The 25,894-nt window shown below is 40.4% G+C and overlaps 1 protein-coding gene across 3 annotated transcripts in view; it reads right to left on the reverse strand.

Moving 5' to 3' along the window:
- The window catches only part of ITGB1 (integrin subunit beta 1), a 41,729-nt gene that overhangs the window by 13,976 nt on the left and 1,859 nt on the right, over window positions 1-25,894 (reverse strand). For all 3 annotated transcript variants that reach the window (XM_042816918.1, XM_042816917.1, XM_042816916.1), the window contains exons 2-11: window positions 9,554-9,623; window positions 9,233-9,318; window positions 7,618-7,840; window positions 5,512-5,682; window positions 5,009-5,247; window positions 3,963-4,118; window positions 2,748-2,843; window positions 1,789-1,878; window positions 883-1,023; window positions 559-761 (exon numbers count right to left, since the gene is read on the reverse strand). In XM_042816918.1, the coding sequence (XP_042672852.1) occupies window positions 559-761; window positions 883-1,023; window positions 1,789-1,878; window positions 2,748-2,843; window positions 3,963-4,118; window positions 5,009-5,247; window positions 5,512-5,682; window positions 7,618-7,840; window positions 9,233-9,318; window positions 9,554-9,623 (1,475 nt within the window). The remainder of the gene's footprint in view (window positions 1-558; window positions 762-882; window positions 1,024-1,788; window positions 1,879-2,747; window positions 2,844-3,962; window positions 4,119-5,008; window positions 5,248-5,511; window positions 5,683-7,617; window positions 7,841-9,232; window positions 9,319-9,553; window positions 9,624-25,894) is intronic.

Consider the following 25,894-nt stretch of genomic DNA (forward strand, 5'->3'; position numbering starts at 1 on the left):
CCCCCAAAAGTTATAAACAAAGCAAGGAAAAGGGAGCAAGGAGGGGAAAAGTCATCCAAAATAAAAGGCTGCTCTCTTTACTTTTCCCTTCTTTGAAGTAACTGGTGCCAATCTGGGTAGGAGCTCCTATCACAAACTAGAAAGCCTCTGAATCTCTTGAAATCAGTAGACTTTACATTAGAAAGATAAAATTAAATCAGTATCAATATTTGCAAAAATATCACAAAGTAATCATTAATTTTCTCTGCCATAAACACAGACTTCAAAATTAAATGTGGGAAATAAAATAAAGCCTTAAGGCCTATATCCTTTAAAGGATTAAATCAAGGCCAAATTCTAATTCTGACTTGTACAACAGTATCAATCTAATGACTTCTAGCACAGATTATTTGCAGACATGAGGTACGTCAAAATGCCCTCCAGGAAAGAGGACCATAACAATAATTCTTGTTCTTTCACTGAAGAACTATTAAACTCAAATCAACTTCAATTAAGCAAACAAAGCTATAGCTCATATTTTCCCTCTTGCAAAGATGAACAAGCTGTCTGTTTATCTACCTGCATGCTCCACATTCAAACGTCCCATTTCCGTCGTGGCAGGCAGGGCTATTCGGTTCTCCTTCGCTTTGACACAGACAATCACAGATGAACTGGAGATTGATTTCCACTTCTTCAGTGAATCCCAGTGGTTTAATTTTAATTGTTTCATTTTGTCCTTTCTTTGGACATTCATTTGCTGTTACATTAATCTCAAACCTAACCTGCAAACAAAAATCAATGAAGTCTCACATTATTAAAAGGAACTTTGTACTAAGTAAAGAAAACACTAAGCACTAGAGATTTTAAGTGAAATTTGAGAGTAGGACGTGCATTGTTGGTTACCTCATCTCCTATCGAAATGTTGGAACATTTTCTTCCATCTTCCTGTGTGTCGTTCACTCCATTCTTGCAGTATGATTTGTAACTGATTGTCACTCCTTTTGGTAGCTTACTGTTTTCCAGGATCACCTCTGAAGAAAGGGACTAAACCAGTAGTTATTAGCTAACTTAGAATGGAGTTGCAAAAGCATTTTGATGGAAAAATCCAGGACAGTGTGTGCAAGGTAGCTCTCTGACCCTCATACTGATGCAGAGCCATCCATACACTTGGAAGTGCAGGATGTGCGGGAAAACGAGCAGAAGAGGCTCTGGGGAGTCGATCCCAGTTCTGATGTGTGTTGTGTCCAGTGGCTCTCATGGGGGAACATGAGCTGTCTCTGGCTCCCAACACAACAGAATCCAAGCATGATGCTACCCCTCAGGAAATGCTGTAGAGTCTGCCTGTGCCCAGCAGAGGGACACTCTTGGGGCTGGGCAGTGCTGGGGTGCCCAGAAAGCTCAGCTCACAGCTGCTCATGGCCATGCCAGGTAACCCCTTATTACACCTCAGCCCTGCTACATGTGGGCATTGGGAGACATTTGTTTGTACTGCGTGCTCCAAAGGGGGAAATGGTGCCTCTTGGTACAGCACAGCTATGAGGAAAATATTCTGGGTCCAAATGTAGGAGCCACTGATGTTGATGAAAACATTTTTCTTGGAGTCAAGAGAGTGCAAAGGGGGCCTCTGCTTTTCTTAACAGAAGAAAGACAGGTAAAAACCTGAAGGCTCTAAAGAAACAGGTTTGTGTTATATTTATCCTTCACAATACTAACCTCCTATTTTGTAGAAAAATTTAAAATCCACCTTGGAAAAATTCATAACTTAGAAGCAAGGAAAACAAATACCATGCAAACAAGATTTGAACTTACATTGTATGCATCAATGATCAACTGAATGACATTGCTGGAATTGGAAGACAATGTTCCCACTGCTGATTTTGGTATCAGGTTTTTCAGCTCCTGTAAATATTTACGAAAGTAAAAGGAAAATTACAGCCTTGCTAACAATCCAAGTATAAATTGCACTGTAGATGTGTGTGGAGACAGTGCGTTATTCAAAAAATAAAGCTGAAGTGTTGTCAGCTTTTTGAGATCATACCAAGAACCGCTGGAATAAACAAATATTCACCTTTCTCTTCTGCACTTTGGCAATAAAGGCATTCATGTTACTGTAACAGAATAAAGTAAAGATATTTTCTTGCAAAAATTAGCCACCAATCTTCATGATTTTAAAAAAGAAGCACAAGACTTGTAGAGGTAGGCAAACAACTTACAATTTCCAGAAGAAAAAAAACCATTAAAATTTGAAAGGAGGAAAAAAAATGCATCTCCTTCACACAATCATTTCCTATTTCATAATCGTATGCAGCAGTTCAGTTAATTTTAACCATGAGGAGACATGATCACAACAAACAGATCACAAAGAACAAACTGTGTTCCTTCATAAGTGGCTATGCTTTCCTAAGCTATTTTGCTGTAAAACCATTCAGAAAAGGTAGCATTACAAATATGTTCTCCACCCCCTTTTACTTATTTAAGAAAGCCAAGGAGGATTCTTTTCTTAAGAAGTACAAGATCCATTTTCTCCTTGTAAATGATGCACACACACAGCATCACTTTGAACAAGTGGGGAAAAGGGGAAAAGCTTAACAATAAAAGCATGAATAGCCAAATACTGGCTCTGTGATCACTTCTTCTATCTCTACTTGTTCTAATTTCTTATCAAGCAGCTCTAATAAATTCAGTCCAGATCTAAATCAGCCTCTTAGCTGTCAGTTTCTTCAGGGGAAAGAAGTGCAGAGACCTGAAAATGCATTATATATCCTTACCTTATAAACTGCCTGAAACTCTTCAGTAACAGCAAAAATTGTCTGAATATTGTTCTCACTAAGCTTCTGTACCAGATGAGCGATAGAGGGATAATCCTGTTTAAATTAAACAAATAAATAAAGCAAATCAAAGTTACGATGCTCAAGAGAAAATAACTGTTAATATTTTGATGTTGTAAATACAAAAGAATTTTAGAAGCATTCATAAGACTTTCAACTAGCCAGCTTATCTTATAGCTCCAAATCAAAGTCACCCCTGCAAACCAATATCCATCCAAAAGATTCCACGCATGCCCCAGGAAGAGAGCCGGTTTTGGAAGGGACAACAGAAATGCTGCCATACACCCTGACACTGAAATCCTCCAATTCCTAATTTCAATATTCTCACAGTTACCTTCAATATTTTTCCACACATTTTGAAAAGGTATCTGACTCAATACCATTAAAACCACTTCTGGTACTCCAGAATAAATGCAAGTTGTCACTGGAGAAACACCATCTTAAATTTAGGAACATATAAACGTGCAAACTTGGTAAAGCTTACTGTGTTTATCCTGTTCAGTAAATGCTTTTCTTTTCACCTTTCCCCTACTTCACCTCTCAATAAACCAAAGCAGCCATGCTGCTAACATACTTACCATAAATTCGGTATTGTAAGATTTCAAGTAGTCTTAGGATTCTACAGAATCTCAATTAGCAATTAATGCAAAATTATGAGCAGCATACTCAATCAGTGAGAGCTCATGCTCAAATGACTCAAAATGCCTAACAGACTTAAAAATGAAATGAAATGAAATGAAAAGCCAGCCCTCATGAACAGAGACAGGTGAATCTATCATTTGGGTCCCAAAGTAAATGAAGCCAAGTATGACGCTATGTAAAACCGGGCAGTAGTAGAAATACTTCTGAGCACAAATAATAGTGGAAATATGAAATAGCAGGATAGAGCCAGCACCAGAGTTTGCCAGTGGACGAGCAGAGTTATTAAGCACCACAAATGAAAGTTGACATTTCCTGAAGTTTTCCAACTACAACATTAACTCTTGCAGTTTTGCTTTTCTCATGCAGAAATCATTTGATTTAATAGAGAGGCAAAAGTAAATTCCGTAAGATGTAGTGTTCAGAAAATATGCCACTTCATTGAATTCTTTTTTTTTTTTTTTTGAGTTAAGCACAAAGAATATTAATTTCCCTAAAGACAAAGTAAAGACTTACGTAATAGTGACTCATTGTGTACATATTATTTTCCAGGTGACATTTCCCATCATTTGGTAAAACAATTCCACCAAGTTTACCATCCCCTGCAAAGTGAAATCCAGCATCCGTGGAGAACACCAATAGCCTTGTAACATTTCTCCATCCAATCTGGTCCTTAGGGAAAAAAAACAACAACCAGTTCAGGTATTTTGTACCACTTTTTTTTTTTTTTTTTTTTTTTTTTTAGCAATATGGACCAATGTTGAAGAGTTAAGTGCATAATAAAAATAGAGAGTGCATGATAAACTTAGGAGAAGCCACACGATGAAGGGATCATCCTGAAAATTACATAATTCACTCAAACGCGCTCATGTTTAATTGTGTGCTCTAAAGCATTTGCTGCAGGATTTTCACCAAAGGTGCTCTTTTAAAACAAGACTCCGGACTGCTTCAGGAAGTGCTGACACCTTACACTGATGAACAGCGTAACAGTGCAGTAACAAAGAGTAACCTCAGGTATCACTTCTGGGGAGTTCATATTGCACAGGAACATAGAACTGTCTGTCAGATCGGAAACATGAAAGGCAGCAGTGAGCTGGATAAGAACTCCAAAAACATACAACAGTCTTGTCTGATCTACTTCTGTCTAAGAAGCTGGTAGGAATTCATCGAGCTACTCTGAAACCTGAGCTAGAAGCAGCATATAACATGAAATAATTGGAGCATAATTGCCAATTCACAACTCCATACACTTGTGAGCAGAATTTGACTTTTCTTTTACAGAAACCTTTAGAAACATCAATTTTGGAATGCATTCATCTTCTGTGAACACAACCTGGGACCACGTGCTTCACATGTGCTGGTTTCATCCGTTCTATACATGTCTACACAAAACAAGTCAATGTATTCATGCAGCCTGCCCAGCATACCTTACATTGCTAGCAAAAGTGGGACAAACCGAAACATCAGGCCAGCCACCATGAACACTAAGCTGTATTATTGCTATACTTCATCTAAAGCAACAGTTAGAACATTTCACTTTAAGAAAACCAATACACGCTTACCCCACAAACAGCAACTTGCATTATTGCATCAAATCCACCTTCAGGAGAATCCAGATTCCCAGAAATGTGCTGTTTACCTACTAGCTCATTGAACTTATTTCCTTCACTAGTAAGACTGAGCACATTTTTATAGCTAAATGGACTCGTACAGTTCTGGTCACCTGTACAAGGATTTCTGAGTTTGGCTGGTGTTGTACTTATATACGGCATCACAGTTTTCTCCACAAAAGAGCCAAATCCTAAGAAAAAAAAAAAGAAAAAAAACTCTGTGAGCTGAAGAATGTAGCTCTCTTATTTAGAGAATGCAAACTCATTATAGATGATCTGACATTGGAAATGCTTCTCATACTTGTTTACATTCTACTTTCTCCACCACGTATTTCCATATTTCTCAACATATTCTATTCAGTCACAATACTGCTGGTTTTAAAAAAGTCCCTCTCAATACGTAATTGTGTGAAGAACGTCAGGAAGGAAACATTTTAATAACAAATCTTTCTTACCAATTCGAAAATCTGAGGTTATTTTTTCCATCTCACGCATTAGAGCTGTTCCAAGGCTTTTCACATTCTCTAAATCATCTTTCATAGAATAGGAGAGGTCCATGAGATAATAAAGGTCAATGGGGTAATCTTCAGCTCTCTTAAACTTCAATGAAAATGTTTGTGGTTCCCCTGTTTCGCAGATTAAACAACAAACAGAAGCCATTACAAATTCCACAAATAGCACACTGGCAGGAAAAATGCCTCTTAAAGTCAAGTCTTACAGATATTGATAGAGGTTTTGAACTAATTAATGGTGATCTTTTTCTTCTGTTAATTGAAATGATTAACATGAAATTACAGTGAAAAAAATTCAGAGCATTTCTTTCAGATGCCCAACACCACACATCTAAGTCATTTTATCTCCCCACAGAAAATACTAGCCTGACAAAAATTGAGCTTTCCTTACTTCCTGCAATTTTAAATCTTGATGCTTGCAATAATTTTAACAGGGTTCCTGTAAGATCTAATAATATAAATTTTCCATATTTCCATAGATTTATTTGCATCCAAGATGACTGCAGGAATTCTAAGGGTTTAGTTTAGGAATAACAGTGTTAAAATAGGTTTATAACACAACAGTTCTGGGTAGAATATTTAAAGGTACTCCGCATCAAGTATAGACTGAGAACACAGAAATAGCAGTGAGACAATTTGTTACTGTCTGTTGCAACTGGAAGCCCAGGCCCTGAGCTTTGCCAACAGTAGCACATGTCCCACTCTGGTGTTGGAAGACAGCACAGAATTGCCCTCAAGTTAAATGGAAAACAATTCTCTTGCCTATTGTATATGAAATAAGGAATGGAATTAGAAGTCTTTTTTTCCACCCCATCCCTTCGTCACTAAATAGGGATTCTGCTGCTGATTAAGTCTGCTCAATGGTTAGCAAATATTTGGTTAATATTAGGAAAATAAGATGGGTAAAGGAGATGAACACATGGATCTGGCAGCTATGCAGCATGTTCTGTTAAACAAATAAACAAACAAACAAGCAGAACAAAACAAAAAATTTAGAGTCCTTAGCTACTGCTTAAAAGCACAGAAAACATTCCCTGGGTGTGCACAGTCTCTAATCAGAGAACTTGTGACCAAGGGAATTGCCTGTAAACTGAGCACTGAGCTTTTGGGTCATTAGGTTTCGGTTGCCCAGGTCCCTCATGTGTCTGCTGAACACTGTGTCAACAGGGTGATGATAATTTAGCCTCTTGAAGCTGAAAGGATAATTAGAACTAAACACCAAAACTGTAAGAGGACTTCTGCTCCTTCCTTTTCTTTCCTTCTCATTAGGCTAAGCTGCCTCAGATCACCTTGCATTTATTACAGCAGCCCCCTACAAGCAGCTAGCTCCATGTGTAGGCTCTTCTTCCAGGTAAACGCAAGGTATTTTTTGGACATCTTTACAGCACCTAGGAACTCTCCTTAAGAACAGTCTCCACTGTGTTCAAGCACTGTGTGAACTACAGGACTTGTTTCCTGCTATCCATCTGAATAAAATCTTTACGGGTTTGAAATGGTACGTAACTGCTCTGTTTTCATTAATTCAGTTCTGTGTCCACTTCTTTAGCTTCTGGAACCTATTTTATACAGCAAACTGAAAATCTTGCTGCACACTGCAAAACCACTCAGCTCAGGCACGCAGACTTTGGACAACTGGAATAATTCAAGGAATAGGATGTGCTCTCACAATCTCTCCACGCTTTTGCACACTCTTCCACATCCATTTCAAGAAGTGGCACTGCAGAAAATCAACTGCATACTACTGAAAACAAGAGAATCTAATCTTTTTGATTCATCTAGTGAACTAAGCGGACATACTTACCATCTGTATCGGTTTTCTCAGAAGATCTATTGGGAACAAGAGATAAAAAACTACCTTATCTTTTATAAAAATCTGTCAGTATTCAAAGTACCTCAACTCCTGGGGTTAACCTGAATAGTTCTGCTATTACTCATATAACCTGAACAGTGATCATTTCTGAAACAAAATGACTACACATTCAATACACAAAGTGCAGTTGTGGTGGTGGCAGGAAAATCATGTAAGAACTGGAACGAAACCGTCCTTACCTACTCTTAGTTGCAGTACTAATTTCTGTGGCTGGATCTGTGTAATGGCCTCTGGTTTCAGCTTCTCTGCAGCACCTATCTTACGATTTGTTACTTCTCTATCTTCAAGGATCCGCTTGCTACCCCTAGGATTTTCTATATCTTGCTCAGGACAGCCTTTACTCTTCAGTGCTGCCAAGTCATCACATCGGGCAGATGTTGGTTCTCCTTCTTGCAGAAAGTCCTAGAAAATATGGATGAGTAAACATTACATTTACAGCTCTGCAATCAGTTATATTCTACACACAATACTTTTTTTGTTTTTAAACCATTATTCCATACTTCAAAAAAATGCAATAATAAAACACAGTAGTTCATATTTTACTCAATGCATCAGTGACAGTAGCTTAATCCAGGAGTCTGCATCTACGTAGACTAAACTGTGTGAAAGATACCAGCAAGATGAAAGAAAATAGGTGTATTTCCAATGTCATCACTGGCAGAAGCAGGGCATCTTTGTACATCAGCTACTCTGAAAGTTACAGCTGATGGGAAAAGCTCACATCTTCACGCAGCTGACAGTTATGTGAACTTACTTGTACAGCCTACTTTCCAACTGCCCTCCCTTCTTTCTTTTTTTGAAAGGCTCTAATTAGTGATTATATAAGAGCATCTCAGTAGTCCACAATATAACAGAGGAGATACACTGACAGAGCAGGGGAAAGACAGGCAACAATTCTTTTTATATTGGAGGAAACTCAATCCAAAAGTAAGATCCATTAGCAAGAAAAAAAGGCAACAACAACAAAAACCTCTAAACCAAACCACACCCAGCCTTGCTCTGAGCACAAATTACCATTCCCTCAAACATACAAAAACGCTCTAATCTGAAACACGAATAAATATGGTTTCTAACTGAGGACAGTCAATCTCATTTTTCCCTCTCCTCAAAGCATACATGTACATACATATATCTTACAGCTTGTCAGATACTGATGAGAAGCTGATGAAAGCCTCCAATAAATCTGACTGCTTAAGGCCAAATTCTAAAGTCAGGTCAGTTTACTTGAAGTGCCTAAAGCTTACAAACTGAGTGGAGGGACAGTCAGCACACACTGCATGTGGGTAAATACACAACATCATCTTACAGATGAAACAGGAAAATTTCCCAGTTCTCAACCATAATAAACCCATCCTCACAAACCAGTCACCCACCCCAGCTCTACACAAAAATGCAAACATCTTCCTTTCAAAAACAAACCTCAGCTTTCTTCCTCTACTCCATCCATGTCTGTCCTAAATTACCTCTTATTCTAATGCCTCTGAAAGAATACAGTTAAATATGTCCAGATGGACTGCATGCTGGAATGATTTTAAATAGTTACGAGATGGCCTGTAAAATCTTCAAACACTTAACACTTAGAAACAGAAAAGTAAACATGTTGTGAAAAGATCTACTCAACCCTGGACACTGGGAAAATCAGGGTACTGAATTTCTAAGTACAAATAGGAATTCGAGTAAGAGCCACAGGAAACTACAACTGACAAAAATAGACAGTTCTGTACATTTGAAGTATTTATTTAAATTTGAAACCAAGGGAAAAACAAACCATGAAAGGAATTGTGCAATACTTACTGTTTTTTTACACCAACCACAGTTTGGTCCTGCCTGTATACATTCCCCACATGACTTTGCATTGGCTTTTATGCAGTCACTTCCACCTATGAAAGAACACAGACAGGACACTTTATTTATAAAGAAGTGCTGACAGTAATATAATTTTAGTTTGCTTCATACTGGTCCCATAAACTAAGTTCTAACTACAGACAGGTTATTAATAAGAGACATGAGTGACATATTGCTATTGGAACTCATCTAGCATATTAATCATCCTAAGTAACCGCTAAATTTAAATAGTTTTTAAGCAACAGTAAGCAGTAAAGTCAAGTGATTTACCTTGCTGAGCAGATCCACTCCATATCAAGCAACAGAGGATGCCAGCCCATGTGAGCAATGTTAAATTAGTCTGAAATACAAAACCAGATTGCGTGATTTACTGCGACTAGTGAGCAAAAAAAAGCTGCACCAAAGAACACGTGTAACTATGTTGCTTCCCTGGGGCATTAGGTACACAGAATACCTGATCACGTCCTTGTCCATATCAATTGGACAGATGAATGTGTTTTCATCTGATACAACCACATTTGTGGACAAACCCTGTATTTATGAGACATCAAACAAGGAAGCTGCTTCTTACATTCTTTTGAAATACTCTTGCTAGGTAAACCATCAAGGTATGAGGAATTTGGACAAACTCAGGGCGAAAACCAAAACCTAACAACATATTAACATCCTATTTAAAAATACTGATGCTCTGTATGTCATCAGAGAGAATCTTCCAAATAAAGATACTGGAGAAATATGAGAGAGAAACAGAGCTTCCTTATTCGAGTCTCTGCTTTAAGGCAAGAAAATCTTCCAGGCTCTTTTCAAAATCTTTTCCAAGGAACCTTCAAAGGTTACAGCCCAGCCTGGCACCTGTACTCCAAACTAACGAGCTCCTGTCAAAAGATGTTACTTAAAGCATCACTGATAAACACTCAGCTATTTTTTCTTCCTTTAGACAAGAGAAAATTAACAGGTAACGTTCTTATTAAGGAAAAGACACTCTACCCTTTTCCCAAAGCTACAAACCTTAATGAAAACCTACCAGAGCAATAAGTACATGCAAACTGTATAATCTATATGTCTTGCGAAACAAGATTTGAATGCTTATGAAGTATAACCTACAGTCACTGAGCAGCTGTGTTCAGGAGTTAGTGCAGAGACTTCATACACCAGAGTCAGCTCGGGATTCCAGAGTCACGACTATGGTCTAAAAATCAGTTTCGTGCACCATTTTTTTTCCCCCTGGATTTTCTTCTACTCCAATAGTAGGCAGGGTCTGTCTTCACAGCTTTTATATACATTTGAAAAGTTGAAGTTATTTTAAATTTAATTTATCTTCTGCTCATTATTATAATGTGAATTTGGATCCTGGCTGCCAATTTCCTTTGCAATCCTAAGAGGTTGCTGCTGACTGTGGCCCTTTCAGGCATCCTAAAAATATCAAAATTCACAACAAGTTTTTGTTCTAAAAGCTATCTTGTAATTTAGCCAAGGGAAAGGAAACTTGGCAGTCCTTTAAAATGAACCTGCCATTTTCTGGAAGACATACCATTATTCATATGAATTAGCAGCAAAGAGAACGATGCTTAAATTAGCACAGCAGTTGAGTTTTGGTTTTTGCACACTGATTTAGGGCCATTCATAATTGTTACTCTGCACACACAGACCCATAACTTAGGACAGCTGCTCTAAAACCTGGTGGAGAAGGTTTCAAACAGAAGCCAATCCTGTGTTAACAAAATTTATCCAACAGTAATATTACATGTTTCATATTTTTTCTGACATATCACTTTGGCCCACTTGTGTCTTCGGCAGATCCTGCAGCCAGAGAGTCAGGGAAGTTTGGACACTGGAGAACTGAGAGAAACACGGCGTGGAATAACTTTGCTGGATATCGTGCAGATACGCATCAAAATTTTTTGGTTAGAAGAAAAAAAAGAAAAAAGTCAAATAACAAAATGGAACAGAAAAAACGACCTGTGAATTACATGTGACATAACTTTTGAGTATTCCTTCATTTGCAAACTTGTAAGTCAGGAATACTCTTTATGAAATGGACTCTGTAGGCAATCTCTTTCTAAATCAAACATGTGCAACTGCAAACCTGGATGGGAGGGTTATTGCGGTCCAGGAAGTGCAGGCAGAAGATTGAGAATGAGCCTGAATGGAGGTCAGCAGGGGAAGCAGCCACAAGGAACATGAGCACTCTCATCAGACTAGCAGCCCTGAGGAGAAAGCCTTACTGATGTGCAAGGATTTAGGTTCCTTCTTGCCGGGTTTCACCAACTGTATGTTGCACTCAACAAACCTCACTTCCCCCTGTGAAGGGAAGAATTGCTCCTGCAGTTTGCTTTAAGTACAGACCACAGTGGGGAGGTCTTTTCAGCAAGAATAAAGCGTGAAGCTGCCTGCATTGGTTTAGTACTGCCTTGTTGGCCAAAATTATAAACAGTTCACCTTTTTAGGGCAGACCAGCAGTGGTATAGCAAGCCCACGCAGACTATATAAATAAGCCAGCAAAGATGTGACACAGTGCTAAAACTATGACTAAGACAATTTGGAAAAGAAATGTTCCTGTGGAAATGCATCTGCGTGATGAATGCAGTTCTGGGCACCGGCTCCCCGTAAAGCTAACAAGGAAAACGTCCTTTCCCATATAAGGCTGCGACTGAGCAGCCCGCCCTCCCATAAGGGCTCACTTCCTTCATCTCCCACTTAACAGCTTTTCCATCTGCCCAGGGACTGAACAACCTCAGGACGGGGCTGCTGATTTGGGTGCAGCTGGGATTAATGTGAGTAGAGCCACATGCCGGCCTACTCCAGCAAGCTGGGCATGGCAAGTTCACCTCGCATGTCACTGCTCAGTACCTGGCTCTGCTGAGCTGCAGGCTTTATGTGATGGACATACAGCAGAATGAAGGGTGCCTGGATGCATAAGACGGTTAAAAAGAACCTTTGGAAACGTGTGGTGGAGTGGGAACTAAACCACGTGTCAGTATTTGACCACAGAATGTGGCAGAATATAACTCATTGTTAAGAGAAAAAAACATTTTGCACAAGATCTATATATTTTCCCATTACACTCGTTTGTTTTTTAAATTAAACCCTAGAAAAATATCACAGAACCCCTGAAAAAGGTTCCCCCTGGAAAAAAAAAGCAGCTTAAAGCATTCAAAAGGTAAGCTTGCCAGGAACTAACATCCCCCTATTTAACAGCTAAATGACCAGCTGGAGCCTGTTTAATAGGCTGCAAATCATGTGCTGCTGAGAAAGTGATCTTAAAATTACTTCTGTATGTTTGCTAATGGTAATCTATTTTTGTTAAGTATTGTAGGAAGACAAACATGGACATAACATTGAAATCTTTAATGTGCTATCCAAGATTTTTCACTAACTGCCTCATCAAACACTTACACTTGAATAGACCTTTTTCACTGGAAAAAAAAATAAAAAAATAAAAAAACATATCAACACATTTATGGAAATCCCTGCAGCTTCTAATTTCAAACAAGAGACTCATCAAGTTGCAATGGGAGAAAAGGAGGATTACCTCTCTGTATTGAGACTAATTCTGAATTTGCAAATCAAATATCAGCACCTTTCTATTCTGCTAATCACCATACGTTTAAAAATTAAATCTCCTCCACAGGATGAAAGCCTTTTGCAGCTTTAGAATTGCATCTAGAGCATTAACTGGGCGAATGGGATCAAGAAAAAAAAAAAAAAACAAACCAACAAAACAGATGAAAATTATAGGAGCACTAATTCTTGAGAAATCAAGTACTGATGGCTGAGATGCTCAGCCACTGCAGCACTGATCCATGCTGTAAGCAGAGCCCAGGTGGGCTGTGGAGCTAACATGCACCATCAAGGAGAGCCAAAAACTTTGAGGCATCAGCCTCTGTGGCACTCTGAGTCATGCCTCGCTGTGCAGCCTTACACCGAAACATGTGGCCACGCTTCAGAACACCAGGGAAGTATCTCGAGGTCAGATATCCGGCAAGACCAAAGTTGCTGTGCAAAAGCCACCTTTTTGAGGCAATAACCACACACCCTGTTCCACTGACAGCCACATCCCCACAGACTACTCTAAACCTCCAAATCTAGAAATTAATAAGCAACTTGCACTTTTGGACTAGCATTTGCACTTTGTGAAGACTGACATCTCTGTGGCATGGGGTGTTTTCATGGGTTTAATTTTGATTGTGAAACGCTATACAAAATTGACCTCTTTTGGAAGTGAGTCAATGTTTACACAGCCATTAATCCAGCAAAGCAAGGAGCTGGTTTAAATCTCTGGGTGCAGAAATGCTCACTGCCATGGCAGAAGCAGTGAGAAGGGGATGGAGGAACAGAGCCTTGGCACAAGCCAGAGGACAGCTCTCTGCAGGAAAACCGCGGGGCTGCGTGCAGCACCAACGCCTGCAGGTCAGCCCCCACTCCCAGCCTGTTTATAAAAGAAGCAGGAAGAGGCACATTCCTAAAATAAGCAGAATTGAATACTCTCTGGAGACACCCGATGCAGGCTCAATGGATACGATGCTGAAAGAGTTCTCTCTTCACTCACTCCAGAAGGCTAACTGGCCTTAGTGAAAAGCCCAACATTTCAGTGTGATTTTTAGAGTCTGGTGGAACAAATCCCATTCACAATTCTGAAAGACGTGGAAGGAAACGACACAGCATTTTTCTTAACTGAAGAAACCAACCGAACCTGGTGACACAGAACATGTACTACAGACCTCTAACACCAACCTGCACTGCTAGCAGCAGTCCTGGTAACCAGCCAGACCTCCTGCAGCCACTGTCAATTCACTGCAAACCCAAATTTGCTCAGTATGCAACGACTGCAAGCACAATACCTTCTGCTTGTGTAGTGCTTCATTGCCAACCCTCAAATCACTATAAAAAAAAATGGTGGCAAAATGGTGTCCTCTTCCTCTATTTTCAGAGAGGTACATTACTTCAAAACACACAGGTACAAAAATTAGAAGTGTTTTGCACCATGGACTTAATCTTAGGCTTTTTATCCAAAGGTGCGCTGTGGATTCTCCAACTTCAAGTCTTCAATAGGTGGTCTTCATCTGAGACCTCAGCAGCTACCTTACTTATGTCAAATGTCACTGTGACACTGATTCCAGCTAGAACACATTGCTTGCAGAGCACACCCAGAGCAAATCCTAGGTCCACCACAACAAGAAATAACATGACACACGAATCTCCACATGAAGTGGAGATTTGGGGTCAGAACTGACTGCTGAAAAGCAGCCTATCTCAATCAAAGAAGTAAAACCTTCACTCGCCCCACAGCGCTGTTTGTTCGCCAGCTATGGACTCAGCCTGCTGCACAGCGTGGTGAGGGGGTGCTCCCACAGGGCGGCCACTGCCCTTAGCTAAGGGATCAGCAGGCTGGGCTGCCTGCAGGCAGAGGCAGCTGGGGCAGGGCAGGGAGCTGGATGCAGACAGCCCCGGAGGACTCAGAAGTGCAGGCTTAGGAGCGGGAGCTGGTAGCTGGTAGCACCACAGCTCATGCGGGAACACCAGACACGGGCCTGCTCACAGTGACCTGCTGCATGGATGGACGGATGGATCACCCAGCCCAGGATGCTCTCAACTCCCCAGCAGCTTCACAGAGATTAACCTCAGTAACACGGAAAGAATGGAACATTAACCCAGATCAACAGGCAAAATAACAAATTCTTCAGTACTGAAACAGTTTTTACGCAAAAAAATCATCACATCGAGACTGCTTACTCAAACTGTGTCCTGAAAGAGCTTTAAGCACAACGGCTTCAGCTGCTGCGAAACTACAGGATAAAAACCAGCAGTGCCTCATGCTGGGCTTCATTTCTCTTCGTCAGTCATCATCTCTAGGTTAATGGAATACAACAAGCACGTTCAACAAATATCCATGGTAAGTACTTCCATAGCCATGTGGTTGCAGTGATGCATCCTATTAAAATAATATAGACGCATAAGAATAGGGTCTGCGTATATAATATCGCATATAATACACCAGTTAGGGCTTAAATTTTAATTACAAGGAGTTAAAAACCTACCGGAAACCAATTTTCTTCTCAGGTAGGGAGAACAAACGCTCAAGCATGTTTATCTGAGGTTAATCTGACACAGCGCATGCCACTGTTTGTTCAGAAAATCCCCCGTAGATTTAGGAGTAAAAAAAAAAGATGAAAATACACATTTCTGAATGTAACAATCATGGGGAGATGTATCACAATTCTGCAGCTTCTGCAAGGGAGCGAGAATCTACCTCTGTGCGTAGTAAGGTAGGCAAACACACCTGGTAACACAACTGGTTTGCTCAGTCTCGTTAAGATCTTACAGCAGGTAACTGCCCATAGTTAATCTGTACTTACAGCAGTAGAAAAGTTCATAGGAGATTAAGTGGACCAAGATTCACCAAAAAGGGATGTCTGCAGGCATTGGGTTCCAAAAAACACCCATGGGTTTTAAACCACTACTAAAAACCCAGTATGTGCTTGTGTCACTTCGCTTCTTCAGCTGAATACCTAAATTTGAGCACTTATCATCATCAACTTATCATTGCGACCACAGCTTCTGGGAACAGACAGGGACCTCTGGACATCATATCTGCTTGTGTGTTTAAAGGATGTGGTTTCTGATTGTTAATTTACTAAGGACGCTACTTTAAAACAGAATGGCTAACTTAACAAGCACACACAGTTGGGTCACAGCATTCCTTTATATGCAGTACTTGCTAGTATTTGTTCCCAGATTTCATGGGAGCCTTCAACATAATAGCAATTTTAAGTAGAGGAATGAACAATGATCAAGTAAATTCCTGAAGAATACCTTTTGGTCTTGATTTGAATCTCTGAATGGAAACACATCTGCTCAAGTTAGGTGCCTGGCTGCACGGAGATGGGGGGATGGAGACTTTTTTTGATAGAACACACAGATTTCCCCTATTGTCAGAACAAGTTTCAGAAGAATATTTATCACCCACAGTGGTTTTATATGACATCTCTCCAACCCAAGAAAGACAAAACCAAGAGGACATGGTATATTTACTGGTAGCAGAATACAGCAAAGAGGTGCTAGTGGTTCCCAGATATTTTATAGCACTAAGGCAAAACCAAGAACAACAAAAATACCCTTGCAATCAGCTGCAAACCTAAACTAAACTGAATACAGACAAGAAGTTGTGTAGTACTCCACTAATTTGTATAGATTACTTCTGCCTATTGAAGGTAGAAATATATTCCAAAAAGAAAACGAGACTCAAGTCCAGATTCCATGCTGATGACAGTGACAAAGTAACAGAACGAGAGGAGAAAAGAGAGTACAGGGACAATGTGAAGACCTCAGTGACAAAGAACTTTCATCTGTCGAGGCAGCAAACACCAAGAGCAACCTGGGTGTGTTGCCCTTGTTGAGATGCCTTTTGGAGAGTACCGTGGTACAGACAGGACAGATGTTGGTTCGTAAGCATTGTTTTTTTAAGTAGGGATATTTTTTCACACAGTATGTGTGTATTATGGCGTAGGCAAAGAGTGTATTTGAGTAACATTTTCTTCAACTGCTGAAACAGTTTTAAGCCAAAGTTTCACAGCTAGGAGTCCCTTTGGAAAGCATCTTGATGCTTGTAAGGCAAGTAGTACTCAGACTCATATAACAAGCAGCCTGCCCACGATCACCACATATAAGAAAAAGATAAAGAGCCAAGCGAGGTGCTCTTTCTCATGAGAATATATTTTTTTATTCACATGTTTACTTACACATTTTTACAAGTGACTTATCCACAGGTAAGTGTTTATAAAATAAGATGTATTTTGGAAAACGACTAACAAACAGGCACACTACGCTTAATGTTCAACATTAAATTAGAAGAGAAACACTGCTTCTTATATTCTCAAGCAGAGCAGGCAGAGCCTGTAGCTATGTCTAATTTAATTAAAAAAAAAAAACGGCAATATGCTTTTACTGTTTATTATCTACATCTTCAGTATTCCCAGCTTCAACTGAAACATGTGCACCTTGTTCTGAAAGGCCAGCTTGTAACTTCTTGTTTTTCTACACCTCTCAAACTATGATGCTTACAAAAATACTGAATTAAAAAAAAACCAAAAATGTAAACACCCCCCCCATTTTTCTTTCTTTAATAAATGCCTTATCAGTGCAATCTCTCTGCATCAAGCTGCGATTCCTACAAGTACATCATGAATATCCCTGAATTTCAAGCAAGCACAAAACAATAAAACCTGTTCATTATGCTGATTGTGGTAGCATGCAAGCACATCACCGAGATGCTCAGCCTTGCAGAAGCACCAAGAGCAAGTCCACGTGTAAAGATACTGTGGTTGAAACTAATATTTTCTCTAACAGCAGCTCCTATAGATGTGTACCTTGAAAGCTTCCTCTTTTATATGGCAACATTTAAGTTTCAAGAAACAAAACTTTTTTTTTTTTCCACGAGTCTTCACCAACAAAAATGTTCCCCAACCGGTTGTTAGAAGTTTCCAATAGCCCAAATTCTAAGCACACCACCTCCACAGCTTCGTAGGACTCCTTACTGTGCCTGTACTGTTATCAGCAGCCAGTCTTCCATAAGAAATACACAGGTTTTTCATTATACAAGCACCTCTTAACACAACTGCATTAAAATAAACCAAAACATCTGTTGTTGTGTCACATTTCATATGCTTTGTGACCCACCAGCAATTTCTACCACAATAATTTAATTTCCCCTCTTGCTTAATGTGACACTTTTGCGTGGGGACAGATGCATTCAGCACTGAGCTTGTTTGCATCAGTTTTGCTAGCATACCTCACTTCTCAGCTAAGTTTAGCATTTCCAGCTCAGGTTACAATCAGGAATGCTATCGAATGATTTAAGCTATTCTAGCAGAAAACACGGGTGCTTGTTCCTTGTGGAAGTATTAGATTCCTACATAATCTGCACCACTTACTACTCCCATAAGGAGCCTATTTAATTTTGTGCAACTCAAGCCTCACATTCACCCACACGCAGGGAAAAGTTTAGTTAAACATAGGAATATCACACTTAACAAAGCCGACTGTAATTGATGCTTCTGAGGCTGCAGTGCCTTAGCAATATTCCACAGCCATCCTAATGCCTGGCTAAATTCACTTTAATCCAAGCTTTTGTTATAAGCAGAAAGCAGAAGAGGGGCAAGTACATTCTGAAGTGAAAGAAACTGTCAGTTAATATACAGGGTACTGCTTGCTGCACTGCAGGTACTACAGGAAGCCATGGGTTGGCACACCACAGAGTGCAAACTCAACGGAAACTCCACTTCTACATGGCAGCGTTACCCGCCAGTAACCATCATTAACACTCTGATGCAGTTTCGGCAACTAAAACCAAGATGAAAGCCAACTGCTGCTAAAAGAAACCACAGTGCTGCATCCCCACCTCCAAAACTGAACCCTATGCTTCAGGTCCCAGTGCCCACCAGCACCTCAGCTGTGCAGGTTGGGGGTGGGTGCCTTGAGACAGCCCACTCCTCCTCCACAGCAAGACCAACTTTCTGGAAGCTTCAGTGGACCAAAGCAGACCAAGTGGGCAGATGAACAGTGAAGAAAACGTCTGTGAAGTCACAGCGGTTGTCAGAGTGAAATCCCATCAAGCTTTTTGGGTGCTGTTTATTTTTCACTTCAAAATTCTAATGACAAGTGCCTAGCAGAATGTTCATATGTAGTATGTAAGTATTTAAATCGTGAATTTTAAAAAAGGTTCACTATTCTAACACAATTTACAATGAGGCTGGTACTGAAACAACTCTTATCCCCAACACACTTTGAATACTAGGCAAATAGTCAGGGAAGTGAACCTGAAGAATTCATAACAACAAAAAGGTCATCCTACCAAGATACAGTTTTGTAGGTCTGTATCTATTCTACATACCTACCTAATGGTAACAAAAACGACCAGGATTAGAACACAGACAACAATATCTGGCTAGGTATAAGCATACACTGCAACACTGGACTTCTCCTACATTTCAATCTGGAAGCCTGAGCACTGGCAAGAAGCTCACCTATCTGAGGAAAAAAAACTACGTCAATTCTAAAACGGCTATTTTTGTTTTATTTGTTACAAGAGATCCATCATAAAATGCTTCATAAAAAGCAGTCCTTGCCTGAATAACTTGTCTAAGAATACACTTTTGCTGCTTCCCAGAGTAGGACGTTAAGCTTGGAGCCCACAGGCCCCTTCTGAGGGGACAGCAAAGGGCAGTAACAGAGGAGGTTTCTCACACATCTGAACAGATCTCCCACTCCAGCACTGCTGAATGGAGATGCTTCTTTAGGTCCCAGTTCCAGACTTCGCACCATTCATCCCTAACTTGTGGCCAATCCCACCCAGCAGATGTGGAAGGCTCCACAACACTTAACGCCAACTAAACTGTGGATCATTGCAGTCTCACACTCTTCTCGTTAACCACATTCTCCAATTCCTCCCCTTCACCTAAAGAACGTTACTAGTGATGAATGCGGTCACCCCCCAAAGAAGTTGATCTAACTGAATACTGATTTTTTAATCAAGACATGGGAGCACCTGGGCTGACTTTCGCTGCTGATGTAGTTACGATGAAGACCACAAGCTACAGACAAGAGGGAGAGTGTGATCACAAGAATTAGGACCCGCATTGGTGTGAAGTGCTGCAGGGCCGTGTTCTTAGGGAAATAAAACGTACGATCAGTTGAATTTGTGGTTCAGTGGGTACCGGGGCACTTTATGAAGTACCATATTCAGCTCAATTTGAAGCCACTTGCCTACCGCAGTTTTGAGTTCTCTCTAATGAATGTGCTCTTTTTTTCTCTTTAAACTCTGCATTACAGCATTACAACTCCTTCCAGCTACAAGAAAATGTTAATCATATTAAATACTGACACTGTTCATTTAGAAAGTGAAACTGCATTGTGAATTATGCACCAAAAAGAGCCACTATCTGAGCAAGCCTTTTTATTGCCATGTAGACACTCTCCCAAAGGGGCAGCTGGCCGTGATAAAAGTAAAGTGCTGGCAGCAATTCTACATGCTAAAGTTACTCCTTAATGCTAAAGCAGAGTCCTTCACTGAGGCTGCTGAGGTCAGCAACACAGCTATGTAACATTTCATTTCAGCCTTTGAAAATGTAAGTAAGCCGCATCTGCAGTGCAGGGAGGTACATACACAGAGAAAAAACCATGTTCATCATTGTTTATCAATTTTAAGATGCCGCTTAAACAACCTATAGCTGGTAAGGATAGCACATTCTTCCGAAAAAGGAAATTTGATGTTTCCTTGTTTTTTTAAACACTTGAGTCCACACCCAAGAAAACGCAATTCTTGAAAACTTGTTTCTCACACAGTTTTTTATTTGACAAAAACAACATAGACAAAATATGCCCCATTTTTGACCTGCATGGTAAAAGAAGATGCAACTCCGTAAGTGTGACACATATTTTGCATGAAGGTTACATTCATGCATAAGTAAGGATAGATTTTTAAAACACAAAACCAGCAAACTGACATTTCAAAAAATGCTCAGGCTTCGTGTTTTATGGAGATGAGCTACAGAACTCCTCTCAGTATCTGGACAGTCTTTGACTCACACTGACAAGTGAGCACATACACTAAATAGAGCCTTGCAAAATCTTTGATCTTTGAGCTCCCTTCCAATCCAAGCCATCCCATGATTCTATGAAAAACAACAGAGAAACCTCAGAAAAGGAAATTCCTGACTTTCTCCCAGGCCCATCAAAACTAATTTCTCAATACAATGGAAAACATAACTTCAGTCAAAAAAAGAAAAAAAGCAGCTAGAACACACTGCTTCAAAGGCAGCAAATAACTGACCTTGCTTACACTTGACATCTTGTGTATTGCGCTAATAAAAACTTCCTTGGTTCTCTTTTCTACCATCATCAGAAGGGGTATTTCACTTGCTGACTGGACACATGCAAAGACTTCAGTCGTTCCAGCACTGAATGCTGTGATAATATACTAGCTCATCCCACTGCAGAATGCAGTGCAAGTTTAATCACAACCAACTACCGAGATGTGTCAGCTCTCATTCCCCGGAAAGCTCTTTTTATTTAACATCATAAAGATGATAATCTTTTGTATTTACCTCCACTTCAGAAATAGGTTTCCTTTCAGCCGTACTACTTTCACACCACAGCCTGTACCAAAGAGTGCTAGAAGCAGACAGCTGAGGGTCTAGGCAGAAACTGGATGTTGTCCAATTTAATACTTGAGCAATTGAGTCTAGAGGGGATGCCGGCCAAGCTGCCACCACACCAGATCCTTCCAACGCCTTCTACGGCTCCTGCAGACCTCCCAACACCTGCATTACTGCATGGCTTGGCAGGATGGCATCACGTAGCATCTCTCCTCCGCACAAATGGTGCTCCACATCCTTAAAGTCATGGTTGTATGGACCAAACCACCCTATTGCCATTGCTGCTTTGTTTTACATAGCCACGATCTTGTGGGCAAGATGCACAAACTGTCCAAGATGCTACCTTTGACTCACAGTATCACCACTTCCTAAATGAAATACTAACTCTTCCTAAATTGAGCTCATGTAATTATTTTTCATCATTTTTTAAATAACCACAAATCAGTCATTTTTGCACGAGGATGATTTCAGTGTTTCAGTTCAGCCCAATATATAATTATTGTTTCTGATTTTACCACAAAGGATGAGAAAAGAAGATACTTTCACTTTTTCAGTTTGACTTCCACATCAAAAGTACAATTATTTGCACAGCTCTACAGGTAAAAAAAAAATCATTTGTTAACAGGCACAGTAGAAAATTACCTACATGTGAGTACTCAAACACAGCACGTATACCACACGCAACCCTGCAGTTTAATGCAGTAAGAGCCCACACAAACGATGGCTCGCCTTCCTGTTTATATACCAGATACTATTGTGAGCAGAAGTTAAAAATAAGCTAAGGCAAACCTAGGACAAAGTTAAGCATAAGCGATCCTGTACCAATCCAGAATGAAATAAACACATTACAAATACTACGTTAACTTTTTTTTAAGGGGGCAATGCTGTATTGAGCGTGCTACAGCTTACGTGCATTTTGTGCATTTGAGGAGAATCGGCAGTTAAGCAGGGTCTCACTAATCAGAAGCATGGGGAAAATGACTATAGACAGTAAAGGAATTATTTGTTGGCAGAACATGAGAACTGCTTTAATTTATCAAATATAAGCACAACGTTTTCTAAGGGAGAAAGAAAAGAATGAAAATGATTGTGAGAAAACACCACTCTCTTCTTAGCTCTTCCTAGCAATAACAAAGTTGAGAATCCTGCCTGTTTTACTACTCGAAACTTCTCCCACTAACAAAAACCACAAGAATACTAATGATGTCTCACTGCTGTTGCACTAAAAAAAAAAAAAAAAAAAAAGACCACTTTTAAGACAGAAAATATTTTTCATAAGCCTTTTTGAAGTCATTAGTAAATTAGTAAACTGAAAAAGATAGAGACAAAATGACTGCTCTAATACACAAAAAGGTCCTTCTGTCTCAAAGACGATTACAGGTCACGTAGAAACCTATTACCTTCCTAAAAGTAAGCATCAGTATTACAGTCTCACAAAGCCACTTGCCTGCTTTTATGCAAAGTTGGTACTCAAATAGTGACTCCCCCATCTCTCCCAATCTAAAAGAACTTCAGTTTGTTAACAGGAGAACAAAAAGCCCCAGAAAGCCCACAGAATCATTCTAATTATTTTAAGAGCAGAAAAGTAAGAGAAGGGGGTTATTAAAAAAAATACAGTATGTTTAGTAATGATTTTCTACAGAGAACACTCTTAATAGTGAAAAACACAGCGGTATCATTTAGTGATACATAGTGAGGTGCCTGCTGCCACTTCTTCATTCACAGAAGTCAGAATTTTTATTTTCTCTGCATGACATTTCCAAAATAAGCTATTAAGCAAGCTGATACATGTTTTACATCAGGCTAGAAACTCACACAGCTAAACACGTTGTTTTCTCACAGTGAAGCTGGACATGCATTTTTCTGATACTTCTACTACTCATCCCTGGAGGAAAAAAGCACATTTAGAGAGAAGTCTCATTGGAAATTCATCTGGACTTAAGATTGCAGCAGTTTAGGTTGCCAGGCTACGCCTATGGAGGAGAAATTGGAGGAGGAAAAGAACCCCACAAACTACAAGCAACAAGAAGTAGGAGCTGACTTCCCATTTCTGAGGACAGCAAATGACTCTGTATGGCCACCCCCAGTACGTCCATAACCATGACAACTCACAGGCACTGGGCAATGTTGTGGTCAGCTGTGGTTACCCTCTCTAGAAAGTTTGCAACAGAATACAGAACAAAACTGAGCAAGGCAGAGAGAAGAACAACTACACAGAAAAAAAGTGACATTATACAGGCCAATAAGAGATGTCATGAATTATTATTAGAACAAACTGGCCAACTTCAACTCTTTTGTCACAAAAGGAGTCCTACATCTGGGCAAGATATTGCCAACACAAGCCCACAGTGCAGAAAGTGTTCATCTACTGTCCTCCTGAAATTTCATGAGTCTCTCACATTCTTTTGAAAAATAACAAATACCCTCTGCAGTAATAACAGCTCTGTGTCCCCTATGATACAGCCTCTTTTTTAAGTACTGTCTTAAGATACACGTGCTCATGTACATGGCTCTGAAGTACGTAAACACCGGACCAGCAATGTTAGAACCACTAATGAGAACACTACCACTAGGAAATGTCTTATATCAAGGCAGAGTAGAGACAAGCACACAGTCAGCACAGGGAAGTGAGAGACAGAAAAATACAGACCCAACTCCGAGCGTTCTACCAGTGGGAGATGGCAATTTCAGCAGGGGCACAGAAAGTGGTGGATGGCATGAAAACACCTAAGACAACAGTACATATATAGTTACGTACATTATAGTACTTCTAAAAAGACAATTTAAAACATCTATCTATACATTGCCTTAACCAAATAATTCTTAAAAATCTATGTAATTGCTTTATGATCTCTACCAGTGAATTTTTTCCCCTACATTCCAAGAATCATTACAGCTCCTAAATACAAAGAGTTTGACAAAAGGAATGGCCAACCTAATAAATGAATAAGTAAATAAGCAAATACACACATACATCATTCGAAATTCCAGAACGGAGAATGACAGCAGAATAGGCTCCACTACTGCCAAGCCTGGATTCCCTCTTTTCTGCCTCTAACCACTGTCTCTTCCAAATGCCATGTGAAAAGGCATGATAGATCTCAACGCCAGCTAGCTTGCCACACTTAATTAACACGGAAATAAATAAATAAATAAAATGTCATTTTAACAGTAATTCTGCAATGTCTGAGTGTCTCACAGCAGCTCTCATTTGGAAGAAGTACAAAATGCATCTGGAAAGGGACGGTGAGGATGAGGAGGCAGGGTATATCAATTACTGGCAGTGGTCCATGCTGCTTCTGCTCGTCCCACTGATGTCCATTCCCCAAACCACATGTTGGGTGCAGCACTTTCCCTGAGCTTGTATGGAACTGAAGGCAGTGCAGCTCGGCATCCAGACACGTGGTTTAAATGTTGGGTGGTCCTGTATGGAGCCAGGAGCTGAGCTCCATGATTCCTGTGGGTCTCTCCCAACAGTCTGTGAATCAGCCTCCTACTTGTGATGGTGAAATGAGCAGCGGCTGCTCCAGGCACTGTGCACGGGTGTGCAGTGCTTCTACTGAAGAAGCCCACCTCCTAGCACCGGGAAGGAAGGGGGAGTCAAAAAAGGCCACACTGCAGCACAGGTACTCCAGCCATCCTTAACACAGCCAGAACAACCTTTGAAGGCCACGGTGCTGAGACCTGGACAGCGTGGAGCCTGAAGCAGGCGGGTCCACGCACACCACTCAGCCAAATCCAGATGGGAAAAGGGAGGCATGACAACTATTTACAAACAACTGAAGAGCATTCATACCAGAGGCAGTGCTGAAACGGTATTCAGGGTAACACAGCACACAGCATGTGCCAGCCCCGGAGAGCACTGTTCCCTCTGAGCTTGCCTTTCTGCTACCCAAGCTATCCACTTGCTCAGTTCCAGCAGATGTGCTCTTTTTAGAACAGCATGAAAGCAGCTACCCTACATGAAGTTTCAGGAGGACGGCTGAGAGCTGTGGGATGAAAACACGGACCAAGAAAGAAAGAACAGCAGGAAAAGTTTCCGGACAGTTTGTGTTCAGCTGTGGGAATCACTTCCCAAAGGAAGTGGCAGAACATTAACCACTTGAGTCACTTAAAGCTCAGCAAGACCAACACTGGAATTCTGTACTCACATCAGAACATCATGAATACTCTAGAGAAAAACTTCTGTCCCTCCAAATTCATCCTTCAAATGACTGGGAACACTATGCAGGGTCAGACAAATACATGTGCAGGTCTCCCTGGCTGCACTTAGAAGGAACACCAGGTTTGTAACTCTGAGTTTCACTGCTGAAATGAGTTTATTTATCCCCTGGGTGGCACAGCACTCCCAGACCAGCTTTGACTAAGGCATACTCTCACCCTATCAGCCTGCTGGGTGCGCGCCTTCCACCACATGAAACACTTTTGGAAAGGACAATGGCTGAAGGTGGTGCTCTCC

The sequence above is a fragment of the Centrocercus urophasianus genome, unplaced genomic scaffold (assembly GCF_019232065.1).
Source record: "Centrocercus urophasianus isolate 14NV4802_14NV808 unplaced genomic scaffold, USGS_Curo_1.0 seq_16, whole genome shotgun sequence".
Taxonomy (NCBI): Eukaryota; Metazoa; Chordata; class Aves; order Galliformes; family Phasianidae; genus Centrocercus; species Centrocercus urophasianus.